This window comes from Phaenicophaeus curvirostris, chromosome 16 (genome assembly GCF_032191515.1).
Source record: "Phaenicophaeus curvirostris isolate KB17595 chromosome 16, BPBGC_Pcur_1.0, whole genome shotgun sequence".
NCBI lineage: Eukaryota > Metazoa > Chordata > Aves > Cuculiformes > Cuculidae > Phaenicophaeus > Phaenicophaeus curvirostris.
Genome location: NC_091407.1, coordinates 7,270,921 through 7,289,447, shown reverse-complemented (window position 1 = coordinate 7,289,447; position 18,527 = coordinate 7,270,921). Strand labels below are relative to the sequence as shown.

The window sequence follows — 18,527 nt, the reverse complement described above, 5'->3', positions numbered from 1 at the left end:
GCGGAAGGGAGGGTGCGGCCTCCGCGGGAGCGCGGCGGGACGGAGCGGCTCGGTGCTGCGGCACGAACGGCTTCCGCACCCCGCTCCCCCGCTTCTTTCTCCCTCTCTTCGTTGCTTCCTGGCGGCGGGGGTGCAGCCGGGGAGCTGGGTGACCCTCTTCCCCGACCCCCCTCCGGTGCCGCGTAGGCGTGGTACGGTCCGCGTCGGGGCCGGGAGGGGCCGCGGTGAGTGGGGCGCGGGGGGAGGCCGCGGTGGGGCCGGGAGTGTCCGGGACGGGGCTGCGCTGTCAGCCCCCGCCTGGCCTGCAGCGCCGGAGGTGACCGGGAACGGGGGGCGAGGCGTGGGGGCAGCGGGTCTCCCGTCCTGTGGAGTTTTGGGGGTCAGGGACGCGGTCGCGGGGCGGTCGCTCTGCCCCGATCCCCTCAGGCCTTGTCCTACGAGGAGCGGCTGAGGGTTTGTTCAGCCTGGAGAGAAGGAGGCTGAGGGAGGCCCCATCCCTGCCTGCAGCTGCCTGAAAGGAGGGTGCAGCCAGGCGGGTGCTGGGCTCTTCTCCCGAGTGACAGGCGATAGGACGAGAGGGAACGGCCTCTCAGGAAGTATTTCTTCACCAAAAGGTTTATCGGGCACTGGCACCGCTGCCCGAGGGGTGATGGAGTCCCCATCCCTGGAGAGGTTTAAAAGCCAGGCAGACAGGGTGCTCAGGGTTGGTTTAATAGTGAACAGGGACAGCTGGACACGATCTCAAAGGTTTTTTCCAACCAAACGATTCTGTGTTCTGATCACTCGGGTGCAGTTGTGCTGGTCCCTTCCGCTGAGCTCCTGAAGGGAGGGTACAGAGCAGGACTTGGGCCAGTGAGGCCCAGGCGATGCTTCCCTGTCGGTTGTGCTGACGCTGTGTGCTTTCTCCCTTGCCTGCAGGAGGCCGGTGCAGGTGCTGAGCTCTCACTATGAATGCGATTGTCGCCCTCTGCCACTTCTGTGAGCTCCACGGGCCTCGCACCCTCTTCTGTACCGAGGTTCTACATTCACCGCTTCCCCAAGGCGCGAGCAGCGGGGACATCTCTGGACAGAATGAGCAAGTGGAAGAGGAGGAAGGCGGCATTCAGATGAGCAGTCGGATCCGCTCGCACAGCCCAGCGGAAGGTGCCAGCGCTGACTCCAGCAGCCCAGGGCCAAAGAAGTCAGACATGTGCGAGGCAAGTGTGAATACGTATGTGGACGTTAGTGGCCCTTGGCTTAACTAAAGGGCTCTCGGATGCTCTGATGTAAGTTGTGGTGTTTGAGAGGGGAAAAACACGTAAACTGCACTTGTTTTGTATGTACTGCTTGTACCAGAAGATCTCCAAGTGCTTATAAGCTGTAATGATCCATGACAGGAGGATGAAGGAGCTGTTGTTGAGTACACAGACCTTGACAAGATGCTGTTGTGAGGTCTTCTTAAGCTCTGTGATCTGTGGTTCTCTTGTGGGTGAGAGATACTTTCCTCGTCCTTGAAGGGCATTTACTTTATTAGATTAGGTCTGGTCATTAATAGTGATTTTAAGAGGAGTATTGATTAGGAATCAGAACAAAAAAATGCAAAAGCAATTAAACAGTAGAGGAAATGTATGTTCTTTGTTGTTCTTGTGGCTTTCTGCTATTAGTATTTGTTGTGAGGTATTTGTTATTTACTTCTCTGTAGGTTGTGGCCGGTTTTGTTAGGCCAGTTGGTTTCACTGCTGCTATTAAATGAAGTTTACCACTTGTAGAGTCAGCACTGAGTTCACAATCAAATTAAGTAGTAGGAAATGAGCATAAGCACAGAGGAAGTACGCCACAGAGGAAGTACGTCACAGAGTTCTGTGTGCAGAGCCGGGTTCACGTCCTGACCCTGACTCATATTTCTTCAATTCTAGTATTTGTGTTGTTATTTATATGTGTAAGTAATGTTTCTCAATGTTTTGAAGGGAATGAGGAGAGGTGTTTGGAAACCTTAGGTAACTGCACACTTATTTATGGCTCAATTTGCTTTTCTGCCGTCAGGGTTGCCGCTCTCTTGCAGGAGGACATCCTGGATATGTCAGCCATGACAAAGAAACTTCAATCAAGTACGTCAGTCACCAGCACCCGAACCACCCCCAGCTGTTCAGCATCGTGCGCCAGGCCTGCGTCCGCAGCCTGAGCTGTGAGGTAACTGCCGTGGCCTCATGGATCCTTTCAATTCCATGATAGTGCTTTGCTGACCCTGGCTGCTCTGTGCAGCCTGAAACAAGTAGGGAATGCAGGTGGAATGCCACACACACAAACTTCTGTTCATTCCAGGATTGGTGGTAATTTTTAAGGCTATTCTTTGATAGCCTTGAGGATTCTTTCCTCTCACCTTGGGAGAACAAAGCTTTCCCATTCCTGGTTTTGCTTTTGTGGTTATTGTTTTCCTTTGTAAGATAAACTGGTTTTGTAAAGACTTTGGAATCTTGTTAGTGCCAAGAAGTATTTGATCTTTGTAGAGAGTTAACGTTCAGCATCTCACAGGAGCGAAGGGATGACCTTGCAGCTTAATGAGCATTTGTTTGTCAGGATCAGCAAAATCCCTGTGGATTCTCAGCAGTATCATAAATGAATAGAGCTGAATTCTTAAAATACAATTAAAGTGAAAGTTTTGTAGTGTTCGTAGGATACATCTGGAGGTGCTTTTGACCCTGCGCTTTGGGTAGTAACCTAAATAAGGCTTGTTTTATTCACCAAGTGTGTGTTAAAGAGTAGGCAGTTTCATTTGGTTTCTTAGTGTTTCGTGATGTGATGTGCTTAACTGCTGTGGTGTGTGTCCTGCCCCTCCAGGTCTGCCCAGGACGTGAAGGCCCTATTTTCTTTGGAGATGAACAACATGGTTTTGTGTTCAGCCACACCTTCTTTATCAAAGACAGCCTGGCTCGAGGTTTCCAGCGCTGGTACAGCATCATCACTATCATGATGGACCGGATTTACCTCATCAACTCCTGGCCTTTCTTGCTGGGAAAAATCAGGGGCATCATTGATGAACTTCAAGGCAAAGCACTTAAGGTTAGTTCACAGAGTCAGTATTGGTAAAACATGATGATAGTTAATTTACAGCGGAGTCAAAAAGCTCATTGAGCTCATGGCAGCCAGAGCGGTCACCAAGGTTGACCCGAGGAACAAGAGGACGGTGTGTATCAGGGGCTGTAGGGGAGAAGGAGCAGGGCACCTCTCATTTTAAGCCTATTGTTACACTTTTCACAGACCTAACTGCTACACTATAGCTCTGTTAGAAATTTAGGAAACTGAAGTTGTGAAGGACAGTGGTGTGGAGCACAAGTGTTACTTGATGATAATTTTAATTAATCTAAGAATAAGATGTCTCTTATTGAGAGATGTTCTCTCTTCCCATAATTTATAACGTATTTTGGATGATTGTGTGTAACACACCTTTTTCACTTTGTATTTTTGCTGGGGTTTATTGGCTCAGCTTTATGTAAGCATTTTATCCTTTTGTGGTCTCTTACACTGCCTTTCCCCTGTGGTGCAGGTGTTTGAAGCGGAGCAGTACGGGTGCCCTCAGCGTGCCCAGCGGATGAACACGGCCTTCACTCCCTTCCTGCACCAGCGGAACGGCAATGCAGCCCGCTCCTTAACGTCACTGACCAACGATGAAAACCTGTGGGCGTGTTTGCATACTTCCTTTGCTTGGTAATGCCACTTACCTTTCTAGCTCCTAGAACTCCTGCGTAAAGAGAATATTGCCATATTCTGAAAGGGTGGAAATGTGAGTGTTTGGGTATTTTTTCTTGAGGTGGTAAGTTGGACTTTGTTAAGTAGTCTCTGAATTGGAAGGGACCAAGGACAGCAAGGCAGCAGCTGGTTTGTGCCTTTAGGACAAAAGTGAAGTAAACCTGCTCATGGCTGCTAATGGAACCCATGTCTATCCAGATGGAAAGGCATAAGTGTAAAACTGTATTCACCACTGGTGAGGCCGCACCTTGAATCCTGTGTTCAGTTTTGGGCCCCTCGGTACAAGAAGGATGTTGAGGGGCTGGAGCGTGTCCAGAGGAGGGGAATGGAGCTGGGGAAGGGTCTGGAGCACAGGGTTTATGGGGAGAGGCTGAGAGAAGTGGGATTGTTTAGTTTGGAGAAGAGGAGGCTGAGGGGAGACTTTATCATGCTCTACAGCTCCCTGACAGGAGGTTGTAGCAAAGCAGGTGTTAGTATCTTGTCCCCAGTAACAAGTGATAAGAGAAGAATAAACGACCTCAAGTTGCATCAGGGGAGATTTAGATTGAATATTAGGAAAAAGTTTCTTTACTGAAAGAGTGGTGAAGCATTGGTGGAGTCATCATCCCTGGAAGGGTTCAAAAAACATTAGACGTGGCTCTCCAGGACATGGTTTAGCAGTCCTGGTGGGGTTAGGCTGACAGTGAGACTGGATAATCTTAGAGCTCTTTTCCAACCTGAATGATTCTATGATTCTATAGAAGCAAGTATGGGAGAAAGCAAGGAAAGATGCCAACTCCAGTGTGTTATACCTTGGATTCACACAGGAAAATACAGTGGTTGTTCACCTGGAGGTACCTATGTATTATGATGGGCAGTGTGGGCTTTGCAGCCATTTGGCACAGTAACCTCTGTGTGAGTCCAGCTCCACTGCTTGACTTGCTCATCCAGCTTCCCTGGAAAGATGCCACGGAGAGGATGCAACACTGGCATGTGACTTGGGTTGGGGAGCAGTACGTTGCAGAAAGTAATCACAAAATGACAGGCCTTAGGGTGATTTGGGCAGTGGTTGTAAAATGGCGCTGGTAGTTTCCACACTGAGGAAAGCACAGAGATGGGTTGAAAAGAAATACAAAGTGGTTAGTGGTTGGGTTTTTTTGTTGGGCTCATTACACTAGGTTTCTTACTGGGTTTTTGCACCTAGCAATCAGGCTCAATGAATGCTACTTCTGTTCCTTTCAATGTCTCCAGGCTTTTGAAAGCTTGTGGTAGCCGGCTTACAGAGAAGCTTCTGGAGGGAGCACCGACAGAAGACACCCTCGTTCAGATGGAAAAACTTGCAGGTGAGAGAGAAATTGCCAGAGCTGGAATACTCTCTGAGAGTGCTTGAGGTAGTAAACACCGAGTCCTTTCATCAGCATCATAAGCACAGCCAGCTGTCATCAACTTCGCCTTAGTGGTAGTCTCTGCAGTAGCTGGAACGCTCTCCTGTATGGAGATGACTGAAAGGAATGTGAAATTAAGGTCCTTGGCCTCGTAGGCTCCCTGCACACACACGTGGTGTTTGTTACGTGAGCAGCAGTGTTGCATCATTGTGATCATTGTCCACTCTGGCTGGCTTGGCCTTCCCAATGAATCTCAGCAGCCAGAAGAATTTGCAGTCACAACAATACGGACTTTCTGCTCCTTTTTCTACTAAATTTCCAAAATTAATGACTTGAATTATTTTTATTATCCATTTAGACTAGAATCTACAAAACCTGCCTCAAAACTTTGGCCATGACCTTTAAAGCAAGAATAGAGAGCATGGAGCTCATTAAAAGGTGTGACTTTGTGTCTTGTAGGACATGAAAATTCCTTCTTGACCTGTCAGTGGCTATTGTATACCTGAACTGTGGAACTTCCTTACCCCTCAGGCATGTCTGTGACAGGAACCTCTAGTTCCTGCATTCTGAACTCTGTCTCCCCACAGGCGGCCAACATACGCTGCGCAGCGTGTGCGTAGGCACTTCTGGGGCAGTTCCCATGCCTAGAGAGCAGCAGTTTCTATGATCGCTCTACTTTTTTTTCCTTTTTTTGCTAGACTTGAAAGAAGAGTCAGAAGGCTGGGATGGTTCCGAGGAGGGAGAGAAGCCTTCTTCCCAGCCAGATGTTGTGGAAGGGCAGGAGCTATCTAAATGCTCACCTGAAACGTCTCTGATGCCAGATTGCAACAGCTGGAACGTAGCTCACAGAAGGTTGTCTGTCTTCCGCTCTCTCAGGCACATGAGGCAGGTAAGAGGAGCACAGTTACTCTGCTGAATTCACAAGCTAACAACTTGTTTTCTACTGATAATGCCTTTTTGGTTTTGTTGTTTTTAAGAAAATATCTTTATTTCCTGCAGTCTGTGCTTCTTTCCTGGTTCTGTGTTGAACACAGTGCCCACACAGCATGTAACACGGTGTTGTCTGTGTCTCTGAGGGCACTCCCCTCCTCTGAGATCATGTGGGCCTCTGGTGATCATTGCTCATGTGGGATGGGATCATATGATTTCTCTCAAATTGTGCACTTTCCTGCTTTCCAAGAGCAGTGACAGTAATTTAATACAGAGGTCACACAGCATCTTCAAAGCCAAGTATTATTGCTTAAAACGAATGTATTTCAGAGGGAAAAAATAATCATTTACAAATAAAAGGAATGGATCCATATAGATGTAGCTTTTATCCAGTGCTTCCAGGTACCTGGCTGAGTGAAAGGCTCGGTGCGTTTGACCCACAGTCTCTTTCACACCAGTTTTTCCTGAACACTCCTGACAAATGCCTGCTTTATGTCCTCAGCCTCCTTTTGTTCTACTGTCTCCTAATTTAGAATGCTTGAAGCTATTGAACTACAACACTGTATTGTGTGCCCTTGGAGGGTTGTCTAAGAACTCTGTTTCACCTTTCATGCCTGAATCGCTGTCGTGAGCATAACCCGAATTGGAGAAATCCCTGAAAGTTACCATCACCTATTAGAAATTGTTCAGTCCCATTCCAAACAGGCCTGTGTCCATCTTAACAAAACCAGTAATGTGGCCAGCAAGTGGGCTGACTGATGCTGTCCAGCCAGAGCACCAAAGAATTTGGAGCAACCTGGAAATGAAATGGTTGCCCTCTTAATGTGTTTGATCTTGAATTGGGTCATTGATGAGGCGTGTTGGCAAAGTGGTACTTTGGTGCTGTTTGCTCTTGAAACCGTACATGGGGGCAAATACTGCTTCGTGTGACAGTCTAATGCCTTTTGTACCTGTCAAAGAAATACGTGATCTTGGTGCTGTGATTTAGAGCTGTTCCTCTGTCATAAGACCTGCTAAACTGTCATGGTCATTTCTGATGTTCAGTTCTAGCCATTTTCTTATGTGGTGGCATAGGTTTTGACAGGGCTTTTCACTGATTTTCATAACTAATGCTCCATAGTTGTTGTTTTTCAGGTTCTTGGGGCATCGTCGTTCCGCATGCTGGCTTGGCATGTTTTGATGGGGAACCAGGTCATCTGGAAAGCTCGAGATATGGATCTCGTCCAGTCTGCTTTTGATGTGCTACGGGTAGAAAGTTTTCCCTTGTTTTTTATTATTTTATGTCTATCTTTCTGGTAGTCCAGCCTTCATAACAACCTGTCTCTGACCTGTAATCTTGTGGAGAACGTGTTCTAAATTACATGGGCTTGGGAAAAAAAAAACCAAACCTGAAAACCCTCCAAAAACACCCACCAAACAAACAAACCCCTCAACCTTTGTATGCCTTGGTTGTCCCCAGCAACTGCATAGTCTTTCAAGCTGAGCAGGGTATTTCCAATCCCTTAAATCAGAATGATCTGCATGAGCATTGCTCCCGAGTCCTGGCTGGCCCTGGAAGTCAGGGAAAATTGTACTTTTACTGGTTTAGCTCCAGTGTTTCTCTTGACGTGTTTCCTTCTTTCTTTAGACCATGCTGCCTGTTGGTTGTGTGCGGATCATCCCCTACAGTGACCAGTACGAAGAGGCATATCGGTGTAACTTCCTAGGACTTAGCCCGCACGTCCAAATCCCATCCCACATATTATCATCTGGTAAGAACCTGTTGCAGAACCCTCTCCTTTCCCTGTTGCCTTATGTTAAAGGACACAAGATGGTTTGTTTTTTTTTAATTATTAAGCATGGGCATGTGGACTAATAATGCTGTTTGAGCTAAAGCCTCTACCACAGCATTTTTTCTCCATGCCCCTGCCTGATCAGTAGTTGGATGGTGTCACACCTTCTTTAAGCACTGATCCTACTATAGCTGGCTGTCCTGGTTCCTACAGAGAAAAAATTAACGCTGGGTGAAACCTAGTAAGTGGCAGAGCTGTGCTTCCTCGGAGTGGAGTATGTAACTGTGTGTTAGAACTGGGGCTAGTGCAGTTAATGTTATTTTGGGCTCTTGTTGCTCCAGAGTTCGCGGTCCTTGTGGAAGTTCGCTCTGCCACCCGATCCAGTCTCTACCCAACTCTGTTTGACGACGAGCAGTCCCTCAACAAGTACGAGTTCGTTGTCACCAGCGGTAGCCCTGTTGCAGCAGACCGAGGTGGGTGATGTGAAAGCGGAAAGAGCTTATATCGCTGAGGTTACAAGAGCCCTTTAGCTTTTTTTTGTGCTCTTTATGTGCTGGCCCTTAAGGAAGTCTGAGTAGAAGCCAGGTCAGTACACAACTGGGATGCTGCTGTTGGAGGTGAGGTTTAGTACAGTCTGTTCAATTATAAAGGGTTTCTGTTACCTGATCAGCATTTTGCTTATTAATTGTCAGAAGTGAGAAATGAATTCTGTAACAGGTATAGCAGCAATTGTAGGGAAACTCTTCTGTAACCCACAGTAAATGTTTTCTATCCTGGAAAACCTTTGTGTTTATACTGAGTAAGTCTAGCTTATAAGGACCACGATGTTACTCACCTCCCATGTTCCACTGAATGGACAGATATGACCAATACAGAATGGCCCAGGTAGATCCCACATGTATAATCCCAACAGTCTGCTTTGCATCCAGCTAGTGGTGTGTCCTGAATCTTCTGGACAAAAATAGTCACTGAAAGGTCTTTTCTCCATCACAGCATCAAACTTTTTAGGCCACAGACTGCTGAGAGAATAGCCTTTAACAGGAGGGACATTAAATCAAGAGTAAGTGGAGACTTTGAAATGGAGGGTTTATTTTTTTTATATGGATGGATGGATGTTTGTACAGAGTGTGAAGATTTTTCATAACTCTGCATTTTTTTTAATGAGCTTTTGCTATGGGACTAGAAACAACAAAATCTACACAGCTTCAGTTTCAAAGTTGTTTTGAAGAAAACCACAGCCCCTGAATCTGTGTGCCTGTCCCAGGATCCTTCACAAAATTCCATATTCCTTCTTGGATCAGATGTTTTTCTGGTGGGTTGATCTTTAGCTCCTCTTCCGTGGAAATTAAATCGAGGCAGGCCACTGCGGGGTATGTTTTTCCACCTTGTAGAACAGGTAGTTTTCTTCCTGACTCGAGGGGAGATTATTATCTGTGAACTAATCAAACCAAACTCTGTGTCGAAACAGGCTGTGTTGTTATTAATAGTGCAGCTTCCTGCGTGCAGAGGAAGCTGTATTAACACACTAGACCAAAGTACTGGTGCAAAATGAGTGTAGGCTGGTGCTCTCAAACAGGACAAGAGGTGGAACAAATGCGTATTCTTATCTGCAGTTTCCACAGGTGTTCAGGCCCCGCTCACAGAATAAATGGACCAATCCTCGTTAACAATTACTAGTAAAGGTGTAAGCTGGTGACCCGTAGCTTGTGTCTTCTTTTCTCTTCCCTTTCCCCCTCTGGTCTGGTCCTGTAGTTGGCCCTACAATCTTGAACAAGATCGAAGCTGCTCTGACCAACCAGAACCTCTCTGTGGATGTTGTGGATCAGTGCCTTGTTTGCCTGAAGGAGGAGTGGATGAAGTAAGTATGACTGCATTGCTTTCAAAGAAACAGCTTTGGCACTAATGCTGGAACAGTGACAGCCGAGTATAGGACAAACTTTTAGTCAGGTAACTTCTGCTTTAGTATTGCGAGCAGTTGGCTTTCCGGTTGAGAGCTAAGGGTGTCGGCGTTGTTCTGCTCTGGTCCCAGCTGTCTTTTTGGCTTTCAGCAGTTCTTAACCTTTCTGCTTCAGTTCACAACTGTAGGTTACCTACAGGACAATACTTGTCTGCCTTCGTGCATTATGAGGATTAAGTATGCAGATATATATATGCCTGTCAATAGCATTATATTCCAGTGCAGGTAACACACCAAACAGATGTCGTGATTGCACCTTGAGGCGCTGCATTTCAAAGGTACAAGTAGTGATGAAGGAAGACTGGACGGTCATGTGAAATGATTCATGGAACTTCATGGTTAGGTGAATTTCCCTGAAGGCCAGATGGGCACTTGATACGTCTTGCAGGGAGATTCCCGGTTGTCACAATTAATTGTTGCACTTCTCACTAGAATGAAGAGACAGACTAGAATTGTGCATGTTAGTACTGAAAATGAGTAATCCCCCTAACTTAACCCCCTTTTCTTCCTCTACCTTCATTCAAAATGTGAAAACAGTTGCCCTGGGATGTTGTTTGAAGCTTTTATTAACATTCAGTTGCAGTAGGTACCAGGAGAAGTCTGATCCATCCAAGTCCATTGTAACAGTGACAGGAGTTTCTTGTTTCTGCAGTAAAGTCAAGGTCCTCTTTAAATTCACAAAAGTGGACAGCAGACCCAAGGAGGACACCCAAAAACTGCTGAGCATTCTGGGAGCGGCAGAGGAGGACAACGTCAAGCTTCTCAAGTTCTGGATGACTGGCCTGAGCAAGACATACAAGTCCCACCTGATGTCAACAGTCCGCAGCCCAACATCCTCGGAGTCCCGGAATTAAAGGGTGCCCAACCTCACTTGCTGCCTTCGGATAATTGCAGGGAGCCCTGAGTTACCACTGCTGAGCCTGCAGCACGTGCATTAGGTGGATAGTGAAACTTCATCACTATTCTTCCAGTCCTCAAACTAACTTGAAGGGTGACTCGAGTCTTTTCTAATTGCTGTGAGACCGGACTAATAAGTGCTAATGAATAATGCTGCTGTCTGTCCTGAAACTCAGCTCTAAATCTAGACCTCCACACTCGAGACTAAAATACAGCAAAGCTCAACCAGGGTGAACTAATTACAATTCCATGCTGTCCTCATTAAGCGTTATGGTGTGGCAGTAGACCTCGGTTTTAGGTTTTATTGACAAGACTTGGATACCTGTGACAACATCCAGAACTCCTGGGAATGGATATAGTTAATCTCTCCGAATCCCACATAAATCTCTTAAATGCCTGGGAGAGAACAAGAACCAAAAATTAGTGACACGTCACAGGGTATGGATCACATGTAAATGATTTCAAACCACTTTATGCTTGGAATTAAGAGACTTTTCTGCTGTAGCATAAGTCAGGATATCCTCTTGAAGTCCTGTCGCTCCACTTTATTTATTTTTATCTTAATTTGAGACAGTTTTTCAGCATTTGCTTTGGAACTATTGGCCAGGAGGCAGAATTGTGATAGAAGTCTCAGATGCAGCCTGCTTGCCTCTCTGGAGGGTGAATTAGTCTCCTTGTGTTGCCTGTGATTGCAAAACTTCCAGGTAATGAAGATAACCTCGCCAGGATAAGGCTGCTGGTGTTCTGTCTTCAGAAGAGTTTTCTAGCTTCCTAATTAAGCAGAAAAAATGGAACCTGTAGGTGCTCCCTTATATAACTCTATAGTAGCCATTCTGAATATTTAATCATTCATGGAAACATTGGTGCATTTTTTAATTACCTAAATGGATGCTCCTTACCTGCACTGTAAGGAACTACTGTTTCTGTTGTGAATTTGGGGTTTTTTCCTGGATCGTTATTGGGAAAACTTGACGTTATCGTAGACGTTTTTAACAAGCTAGAGGCAGGTTTTACCCAGGTGACCTTCTACACTCATTCAAACAAGACTAAAGCTCAGAGGAGATGTTCCAACTTGTCTCGAGTTCTGTTCTTATGTATAAAATATGCAGAATGATTTTTGTCTGGAACATCTGTAAAATGGAGACAGGCATTAAATCTCATTAAGAGCTATTTTTGTAAAATGGACAAAGCCTGGTTTTGTGTTGATTTTCAGCGTGCGTCGGGGTGGGGGAAGCAGCAGTCAATCCGCAAGACAATTCTGCATCTGCGCCTTGGTCTAATTTACAGAACGTAACAGGCCTTTTAGCTTTGTATGTTTTAGTTTCTCGTACCTATGGAGCAAGATGTGCTCAGGCATATTAACTGAAAATGCTTGACTGGAGATGAAACGACCACAGGATATTCTAACAGCAAGCAGATGCTTGGAAAAAAGTGTTACTGTGTTATTTCAAAAACCAACCAATTATTTAATTTCAGGGTTCACAAAAAGGCTTGCGTTTCCCAGCTGTCAGTAAGAAAATGAGACAAAAGTAGTGATCCAGCTCTATCCACAGAAAAGGAAGCTTTGAGTAATAAGTGTGTCTGGCTTCCCGCATGCTTTGTCCTAGTCAGGAGGGAAAAACAGAGCAACAGAAGTAATTAGACAAGTGTGCACTAATGAGTCAGAATTTCTCGTACGAGGTCAGTGCTTGCCCTTGTGGCTACCTTTTATGTGATCTAGTACTCTTTCATTTTTCTCCTTGAAAATTATTCTGGTCCAGTTCAGAGCTGCGTAACACAGCAGCCAAGATATTATTTGGCATTTAGACCTTCTTGCGTGCTGGACTGTTCCTGGATTTTCAGGAATAACTCTTCCAAGCCATCCATTATTAGAACTTTGTCTCCCCAGCAAAGCCTGTGGTTCTGAACAGGGGTGTAGCTTCCTCCGAAATACCAGGTCAAGCCTAGGGCTTAATCTTCTTCTTCCTTGCTTTTGTGTACGGTGTCACAGTGTCCATCTCTGGATCAGGATGGGGAAACTGGGGCTGTGTCAGGGAGGAGGCTCTGGATAGCGTACCGTTTCTGAGCCTGGGACTGGAAAGCATGGCCTTAACTCTTATAAAATACCCCAGGGAAAGAAGCGGGGGGCGGAATTGAAGTCTGTGAACCCAGGGCTCCTGTGTAGCATGAAGCCAGATGTGCTGCCTGCCAGAACAGATCCAGGGGTTGGAATATCAAGCTAATGGTCTGGGCAAGTTCCTGCAGCTCAGGAACTTAGCACGACTTTGATAACGAAATGTCTGCAGCCTGCTTTCACTGCCCTTAAAGACACGCTGATTAAAGCAGGACCTTCCTTGTTCCAGTGTGGTTCGCCTTCCTGCAGTGGGGTGGTGGTGGGAACTCAGTGTGGTGAGGCAGGGCAGAGGTTGCCCGGAGAGGTGGTGGGTGCTCCATCCCTGGAAACATTCAAGACCAGGTTGGATGGGGCTTGGAGCAACCTGATCTGATTGGGGATGTCCTTGCAAACCATTTTATGAGTCCCCAACATAAGAAGGATATGGAACTGTTGGAAGAGGTCCAGAGGAGGCCATGAAAATAATCGGAGGGCTGCAGCATCTCTGCTATGAGGACAGGCTCAGAGAGTGGAGGTTGTTCAGCCTGGAAAAGAGAAGGCTTGGGGGAGACTTTAGAGCAGCTTCCAGTAGTGAAAGGTGCTCCAGGAAAGCTGGGGAGGACTTTTTACAATGACACGGAGTGATAGGATGAGGGGGAATGTCTTTAAATTGGAAGGAGAAAGATTTAGATGAGACATTTAGAAGAAATTCTTCATGATGAGGGTGAGGAGGCCCTGGCCTAGCTTGCCCAGGGAAGTTGCAGCTGCCCCATCCCTGAAGGGGTTCAAGGCCAGGCTGGATGGGGCTTGGAGCCCCTGATCCAGAGGGAGGTGTCCCTGCCCATGGCAGGGGTGGGACTGGATGGGCTTTGAGGTCCCTCCCAACCCAAATTTTATGTGCACAGGGACAGAGCCCGGTGGAGGGGACCTGCTGAGTGCACCCTGAGCCCCTGCTGCTATCTGGGGCAGGGCGAGGGGAGGGGGAAAAGGGGAGAGGGGGAAGAGGGGAGAGGAGAGGGAGAGGGGGAAGAGGGGAGAGGGAGAGGGGGAAGAGGGGAGGGGAGAGGGAGAGGGGGAAGAGAGGAGAGGAGAGGGAGAAGAGAGGAGAAGAGGAGGAGAGGGGAAGAGAGGAGAGGGAGAGGAGAGGGGGAAGAGGGGAGAGGAGAGGGAGAGGAGAGGAGGAGGAGAGGGGAGGGGAAGAGAGGAGAGGAGGAGAAGGGGAAGAGAGGAGAGGGGAAGAGAGGAGAGGGAGAGGAGAGGAGGAGAAGGGGAAGAGAGGAGAGGGGAAGAGAGGAGAGGGAGAGGAGAGGAGGGGGGAAGAGAGGGGAGGGGAGAGGAGGGAGAAGGGGGAGAGGGGAGTGAGGAGGGGAGGAGGGGCTCGGCGCCCGGCGGGGCAGGGCTGGGGGCGGTCTCTCCCCCGCGGGATGCGGGGGCTGCGGGCGGCGGCGGCGGCCGCGGGGCTGTCTCTGTGGCTGCTGGCGCTGCTGCTGCTGCGGGGCCGGCGGCGGCGGCGGCGGGAGGTGCTGTTCTTCCCCGCGGCTCCGCGCTGCCCCGAGGCGCTGCTGTCGGGGCCGGGGCCGCCGTGCCGCTGCCCGCTGCCGCCGGGCGACAGCGAGTTGCTGCGGCTGCTGCGCCTGCTGCTCGGCGCCCGCCGCTCGCTCGACGTCTGCGTCTTCACCTTCTCCAGCCCCGAGCTGGGCCGGGCGCTGCGCCGCCTGCACCAGCGCGGGGTCCGCGTCCGCGTCCTCACCGACTCGCGGTACATGGGGGTCTCCGGCTCGCAGATCGGGGCCCTGCGGAGCCACGGTGAGCGGCCTGCGGGGCCGGGGATGGGGCAACATCGCTGGCGGCCCCATCGTGCGAGAGGCCCCGGGGGGCGGCCTCGCTGGGCTAACGGCCCGACCGAGCCGGTAGCTTCTCTGGGCTAACAGCCGGCCTGCGCCGGTGGCCTCTCTGGCCTAGAAGCTTCCTCAAGCCTGTGGCCTCGCTGGGCTAGCAGCCTGCTCCTGTGAGTGGCCCAAGGGGGCAGCCTCACGGGGCTAGCAGTTGGCCCAGGCCTGTGGCCTCTCTGGGCTAATAGCCTGCTCCTGTGAGTGGCCCAGGGTGGGGGACTTCACTGGGCTAGCAGTCAGCCCAGGCCAGTGGCCAAGTGAGGTGGCCTCGCTGGGCTAGCAGCCTGCTCAAGCCAGTGGCCTCGCTGGGCTAACAGCCCACCCAAGCCAGTAGCTTCTCTGGGCTAGCAGCCGGGCTGGGCCGGTGGCCTCGCTGGCCTAGAAGCTTCCTCAAGCCTGTGGCCTCGCTGGGCTAGCAGCCTGCTCCTGTGAGCGGCCCAAGGGGGCAGCCTCACAGGGCTAGCAGTTGGCCCAGGCCTGTGGCCTCTCTGGGCTAGCAGCCTCCTCGTTTGAGTGGCCCAAGGGGGCAGCCTCACAGGGCTAGCAGTTGGCCCAGGCCCGTGGCCTCTCTGGGCTAGCAGCCTGCCCAAGCCAGTGGCCTCGCTGGGCTAATAGCCTCCTCCTGTGAGTGGCCCAGGGTGGGGGACTTCACTGGGCTAGCAGCCAGCCCAGGCCAGTGGCCAAGTGAGGTGGCCTCGCTGGGCTAGCAGCCTGCTCAAGCCAGTGGCCTTGCTGGGCTAGCAGCCTGCCCCTGTGAGTGGCCAGGTGAGGGGGCCAACAGCCAGCCTGGGCCAATGGCCTCACTGGGCTAGCAGCCTGCCGAGACCACTAGCCTAACAGCTGGCCCAGGCTGCCGGCTAAGTGAGGTGGCCTCACTGGACTAGCAGCCTCTCAATGAGGTGGCCTGCCTGGGCCAGTGGCCTTGCTGGGCTAGCAGCCTGCTCAGGCCAGCGGCCACCGTGGGCACAGCACCTGGGCAGCAGGCTCTGAAGAGGCTCTTGTGTCGTTGTAGGGATCCAGGTGCGCCACGACCAGGAGAGCGGCTTCATGCACCACAAGTTCGCTGTCGTGGACAGGCAGCTGCTCATCACGGGCTCCCTCAACTGGACCAACCAAGCTATCCAGAACAACCGGGAGAACGTACTGGTCACGGAAGACACTGAGTTTGTGAAGCCTTTTCTGGATGAGTTTGAAAGGATTTGGGAAGAGTTCAATCCCACCAAGTACAGGTTTTTTTCCAAAGACAATAAATGACTGAGCTGCCTTGCAAGGCCATGGAGTACTTGGATGTTGTCCCTGGACTTTATTATAGTCATCTGGATGAGCTCCTCAGGAGAAGTAAAGTGCTCCCTGCCTTAAAGTGCCACAGGTCCTTTCCTGTGGGTCATTCCCATGGTAGAGGGAATGATTCAACTGTTTGATAAGTTGTTTTTCGAGGGTAGCTGCAATGGGAATGCATTCCTACAGCTTAAAATTCCAGGCAGGCTTGTTGCCATGCTCTGGCACAGGTAAGGGGTGCTCGTATGGTGCCGGCTAGGTGTTTCAATGCTAAAATGATCATTTTTCCAGCTTGGAATACTGCAAAATGGAATTGTAGCCTGATGGTTCCGTACGTCAGTAACCAGGGGAAGAGTGAAGAGGGCTACAACAAAGCTGGAGTTTGTGTAGAGAGATTAAGTACCTAAGTTACATTTCTTGTTGGCATTAATTGTTGAAAGTTTGTAAAAGGAAATTTGTGGGAAATACGACGGCAGAAATGAGAAGTACGCTTTGGTTGTATATGTGTTTCCTTTGGTTTAAGAACAGCGGAGTTTCAGCAGCTCGTCTTCCAGCAAGTGTAGGTATGTCTGGAAGGACATGAGAGCAGCTGGGTTTTGGGTTTAGTTGGTCTTGTCTGGAGTTGGGTCCCCAGCTGCAGCGTCGAGCAGTGGGAGGAACCCCTGCTTGTTCAGGGGCTGGGACACTGCGCACTGATCTGGTTCGGTGACTTCGAGCTCTGGTGTCGCAGCAGCAGGACAGGCAGCAGTGAGTGGACAGGAGGGAAGGAGGGGACAGCTCTGTCCCTGCAGTTCAGAATGGAACAAAGAGGGGTGTAAATTTAGGGATGTCAAAGCTCTAAATAGAGTCTGTGTAAGAGCTGCTTTATACTGAACATGAAGTGCCTCCGAATCGCTCGGAATGAAAAATGGGCTTAACGTTCTGTTACCAGTTTTGCTTGAGGCAGTAGTGCTGCGACTGGCACTACTAAATAAAGCGTTTTCACAGCAAAGCCCACCGTCATCTTCTGGTTTTTGCACTCCAGACTGTCCTTGTGGGCTGGTTGTTCCGAAGATCCAAATCATTAAAAATTCCTGTTGATCCTTGGGTATTATTTAGGATACGTGGAAGTAAGGTGAACAGATTGCTGATTTGTTCTATTCCATTTGAGAAAGCTGGCATGGGTCTGGGGGAAAAGCATCATCTGTGCCATAGCAACTATGGAAGAAGCTGTGGAAGGTCATTCTTTTGTGAATCCTGTTCTGCAGCATTTGATTTACACAACTTTCAAAATGTTATTGCTATTTAACTGCTACCTGTTGCCTTTTCTTTGCGCAGCGTGACTATAAAGCAAGCAGCTCACTTGTTTTCAGGTCCTGGCCTCTGCTCTGTTCTCTCTGTAGCAGTGGCCTTGAAAGAAACGCCTCACTGCGCAGCATGCAGAGGGTGGTGCAAAAATAGTTTATTACGATATAGTTAATGTAAAGTTAGGTAATTGTATTTACAAAATAAAAATGATCAGCTACATCCACGGGAACCTAGCAAGTCACACGAGATTTTGTAAGGAATAAATACTGTGAGAAAAAGCGATGTTTCTGTTACAGTGAGCAGTTGATCGGGAACAGTGGCTCTTAAAAATCACTGAAGTGACCTGGAGTGGAAGGGAAACAGGAAAGAGAAAGGAACCCCCACACAGAGAGAAACAGAAGCCTCGAACATCCATTCCCCTTTGCAGAGGGCAAGTATCACGTGTGAGACATCATTTTCTAGACTAATCTGTCTGTAAAATGCCCCTTCAAAGTGGCCACTCTGCCCTTGGATGGACAAGGCTCAAGGAAAACTGTGATTCCACCTCTTCCCACCACCCCTTTGTGATTGTTGCTGGGTTTGAGCCACAGGGATATCCAGGAGCCGTGAGGCTGCAGCATCCTAGAACTCCCCCGGTACCGCTGTCCCTGCCCCGCTGCCCCTTTCCCCCTTGGCCACGTCACGGGGTGGAGGTGGAGAGCTGGCTGCCGCATCGCATTGGCACAGAAACTGGAAAATGACTCTTGCATCCTCATAACTCACAATTCCTTTGGGTGGTGGCTGGAGTCGAAGGGGTAGAGTGTGGTGCAAATGTGGTTTTAACTCGGAGCGAGTCCCTTTCGGGTGCGGGTTGGCCACGGGTGAAAGGTTGTGCTCCAACAGAAGTAAGGCTACCTGCCTGTTCTCTGGATGCTGGAGGAAGACTGGCTGTCAGTAGCCAGCCGGTGCCACCACAGCCTTGCAGAGCTTCCTTCTCTCTCCCCGAAACGTCATCCTTTCAAGAAACGATTCTTGAAAATCTCAAGTCATCCAGAACTCCAGGTCCCAGGAGGGTGGACACAGGCGAACCGCCAGGGGCTGATGGATGCCGCATTTCCAACCCACACCCTGCTCCCACTGCAGCGCGTGGGATCCTCTCCTGAGTGGTTTGCACCACAGGATCACGTAAGTTCAACTCAGTAGTAACTCTGTTGTACGGAAAGCTGCGTTCAAATAGCCACTGGTTATTCTGAAAGACGGATGAAGCCTGGAGAAGAAGCAATAGGATAGCTAAGGACCACTGCTCTCAGTAAAAAGCCTTCATGGGGCTTTTTCTTTCCTTGTTTGTTTTTT

General features: G+C 49.3%; 2 protein-coding genes across 2 annotated transcripts; both read left to right on the top strand.

The window, feature by feature from the left end:
* The first annotated feature begins 245 nt into the window (after positions 1 to 245).
* On the top strand, positions 246 to 11,953 carry FLCN (folliculin). The gene is made up of 12 exons (XM_069869749.1): positions 246 to 316; positions 919 to 1,196; positions 2,023 to 2,169; positions 2,818 to 3,039; positions 3,524 to 3,684; positions 4,957 to 5,048; positions 5,789 to 5,979; positions 7,155 to 7,268; positions 7,648 to 7,771; positions 8,134 to 8,265; positions 9,545 to 9,650; positions 10,402 to 11,953. Exons 2-12 carry the CDS (start codon positions 948 to 950, stop codon positions 10,601 to 10,603), a joined length of 1,740 nt encoding a protein of 579 aa, XP_069725850.1. The 5' UTR covers positions 246 to 316; positions 919 to 947; the 3' UTR covers positions 10,604 to 11,953.
* Positions 11,954 to 14,162: 2,209 nt separating this feature from the next.
* PLD6 (phospholipase D family member 6) lies at positions 14,163 to 17,437 on the top strand. The gene is made up of 2 exons (XM_069870307.1): positions 14,163 to 14,544; positions 15,643 to 17,437. The coding sequence occupies exons 1-2, from the start codon at positions 14,163 to 14,165 to the stop codon at positions 15,882 to 15,884; spliced, it is 624 nt and encodes a 207-aa protein (XP_069726408.1). The 3' UTR covers positions 15,885 to 17,437.
* The last annotated feature ends 1,090 nt before the right edge of the window (positions 17,438 to 18,527 follow it).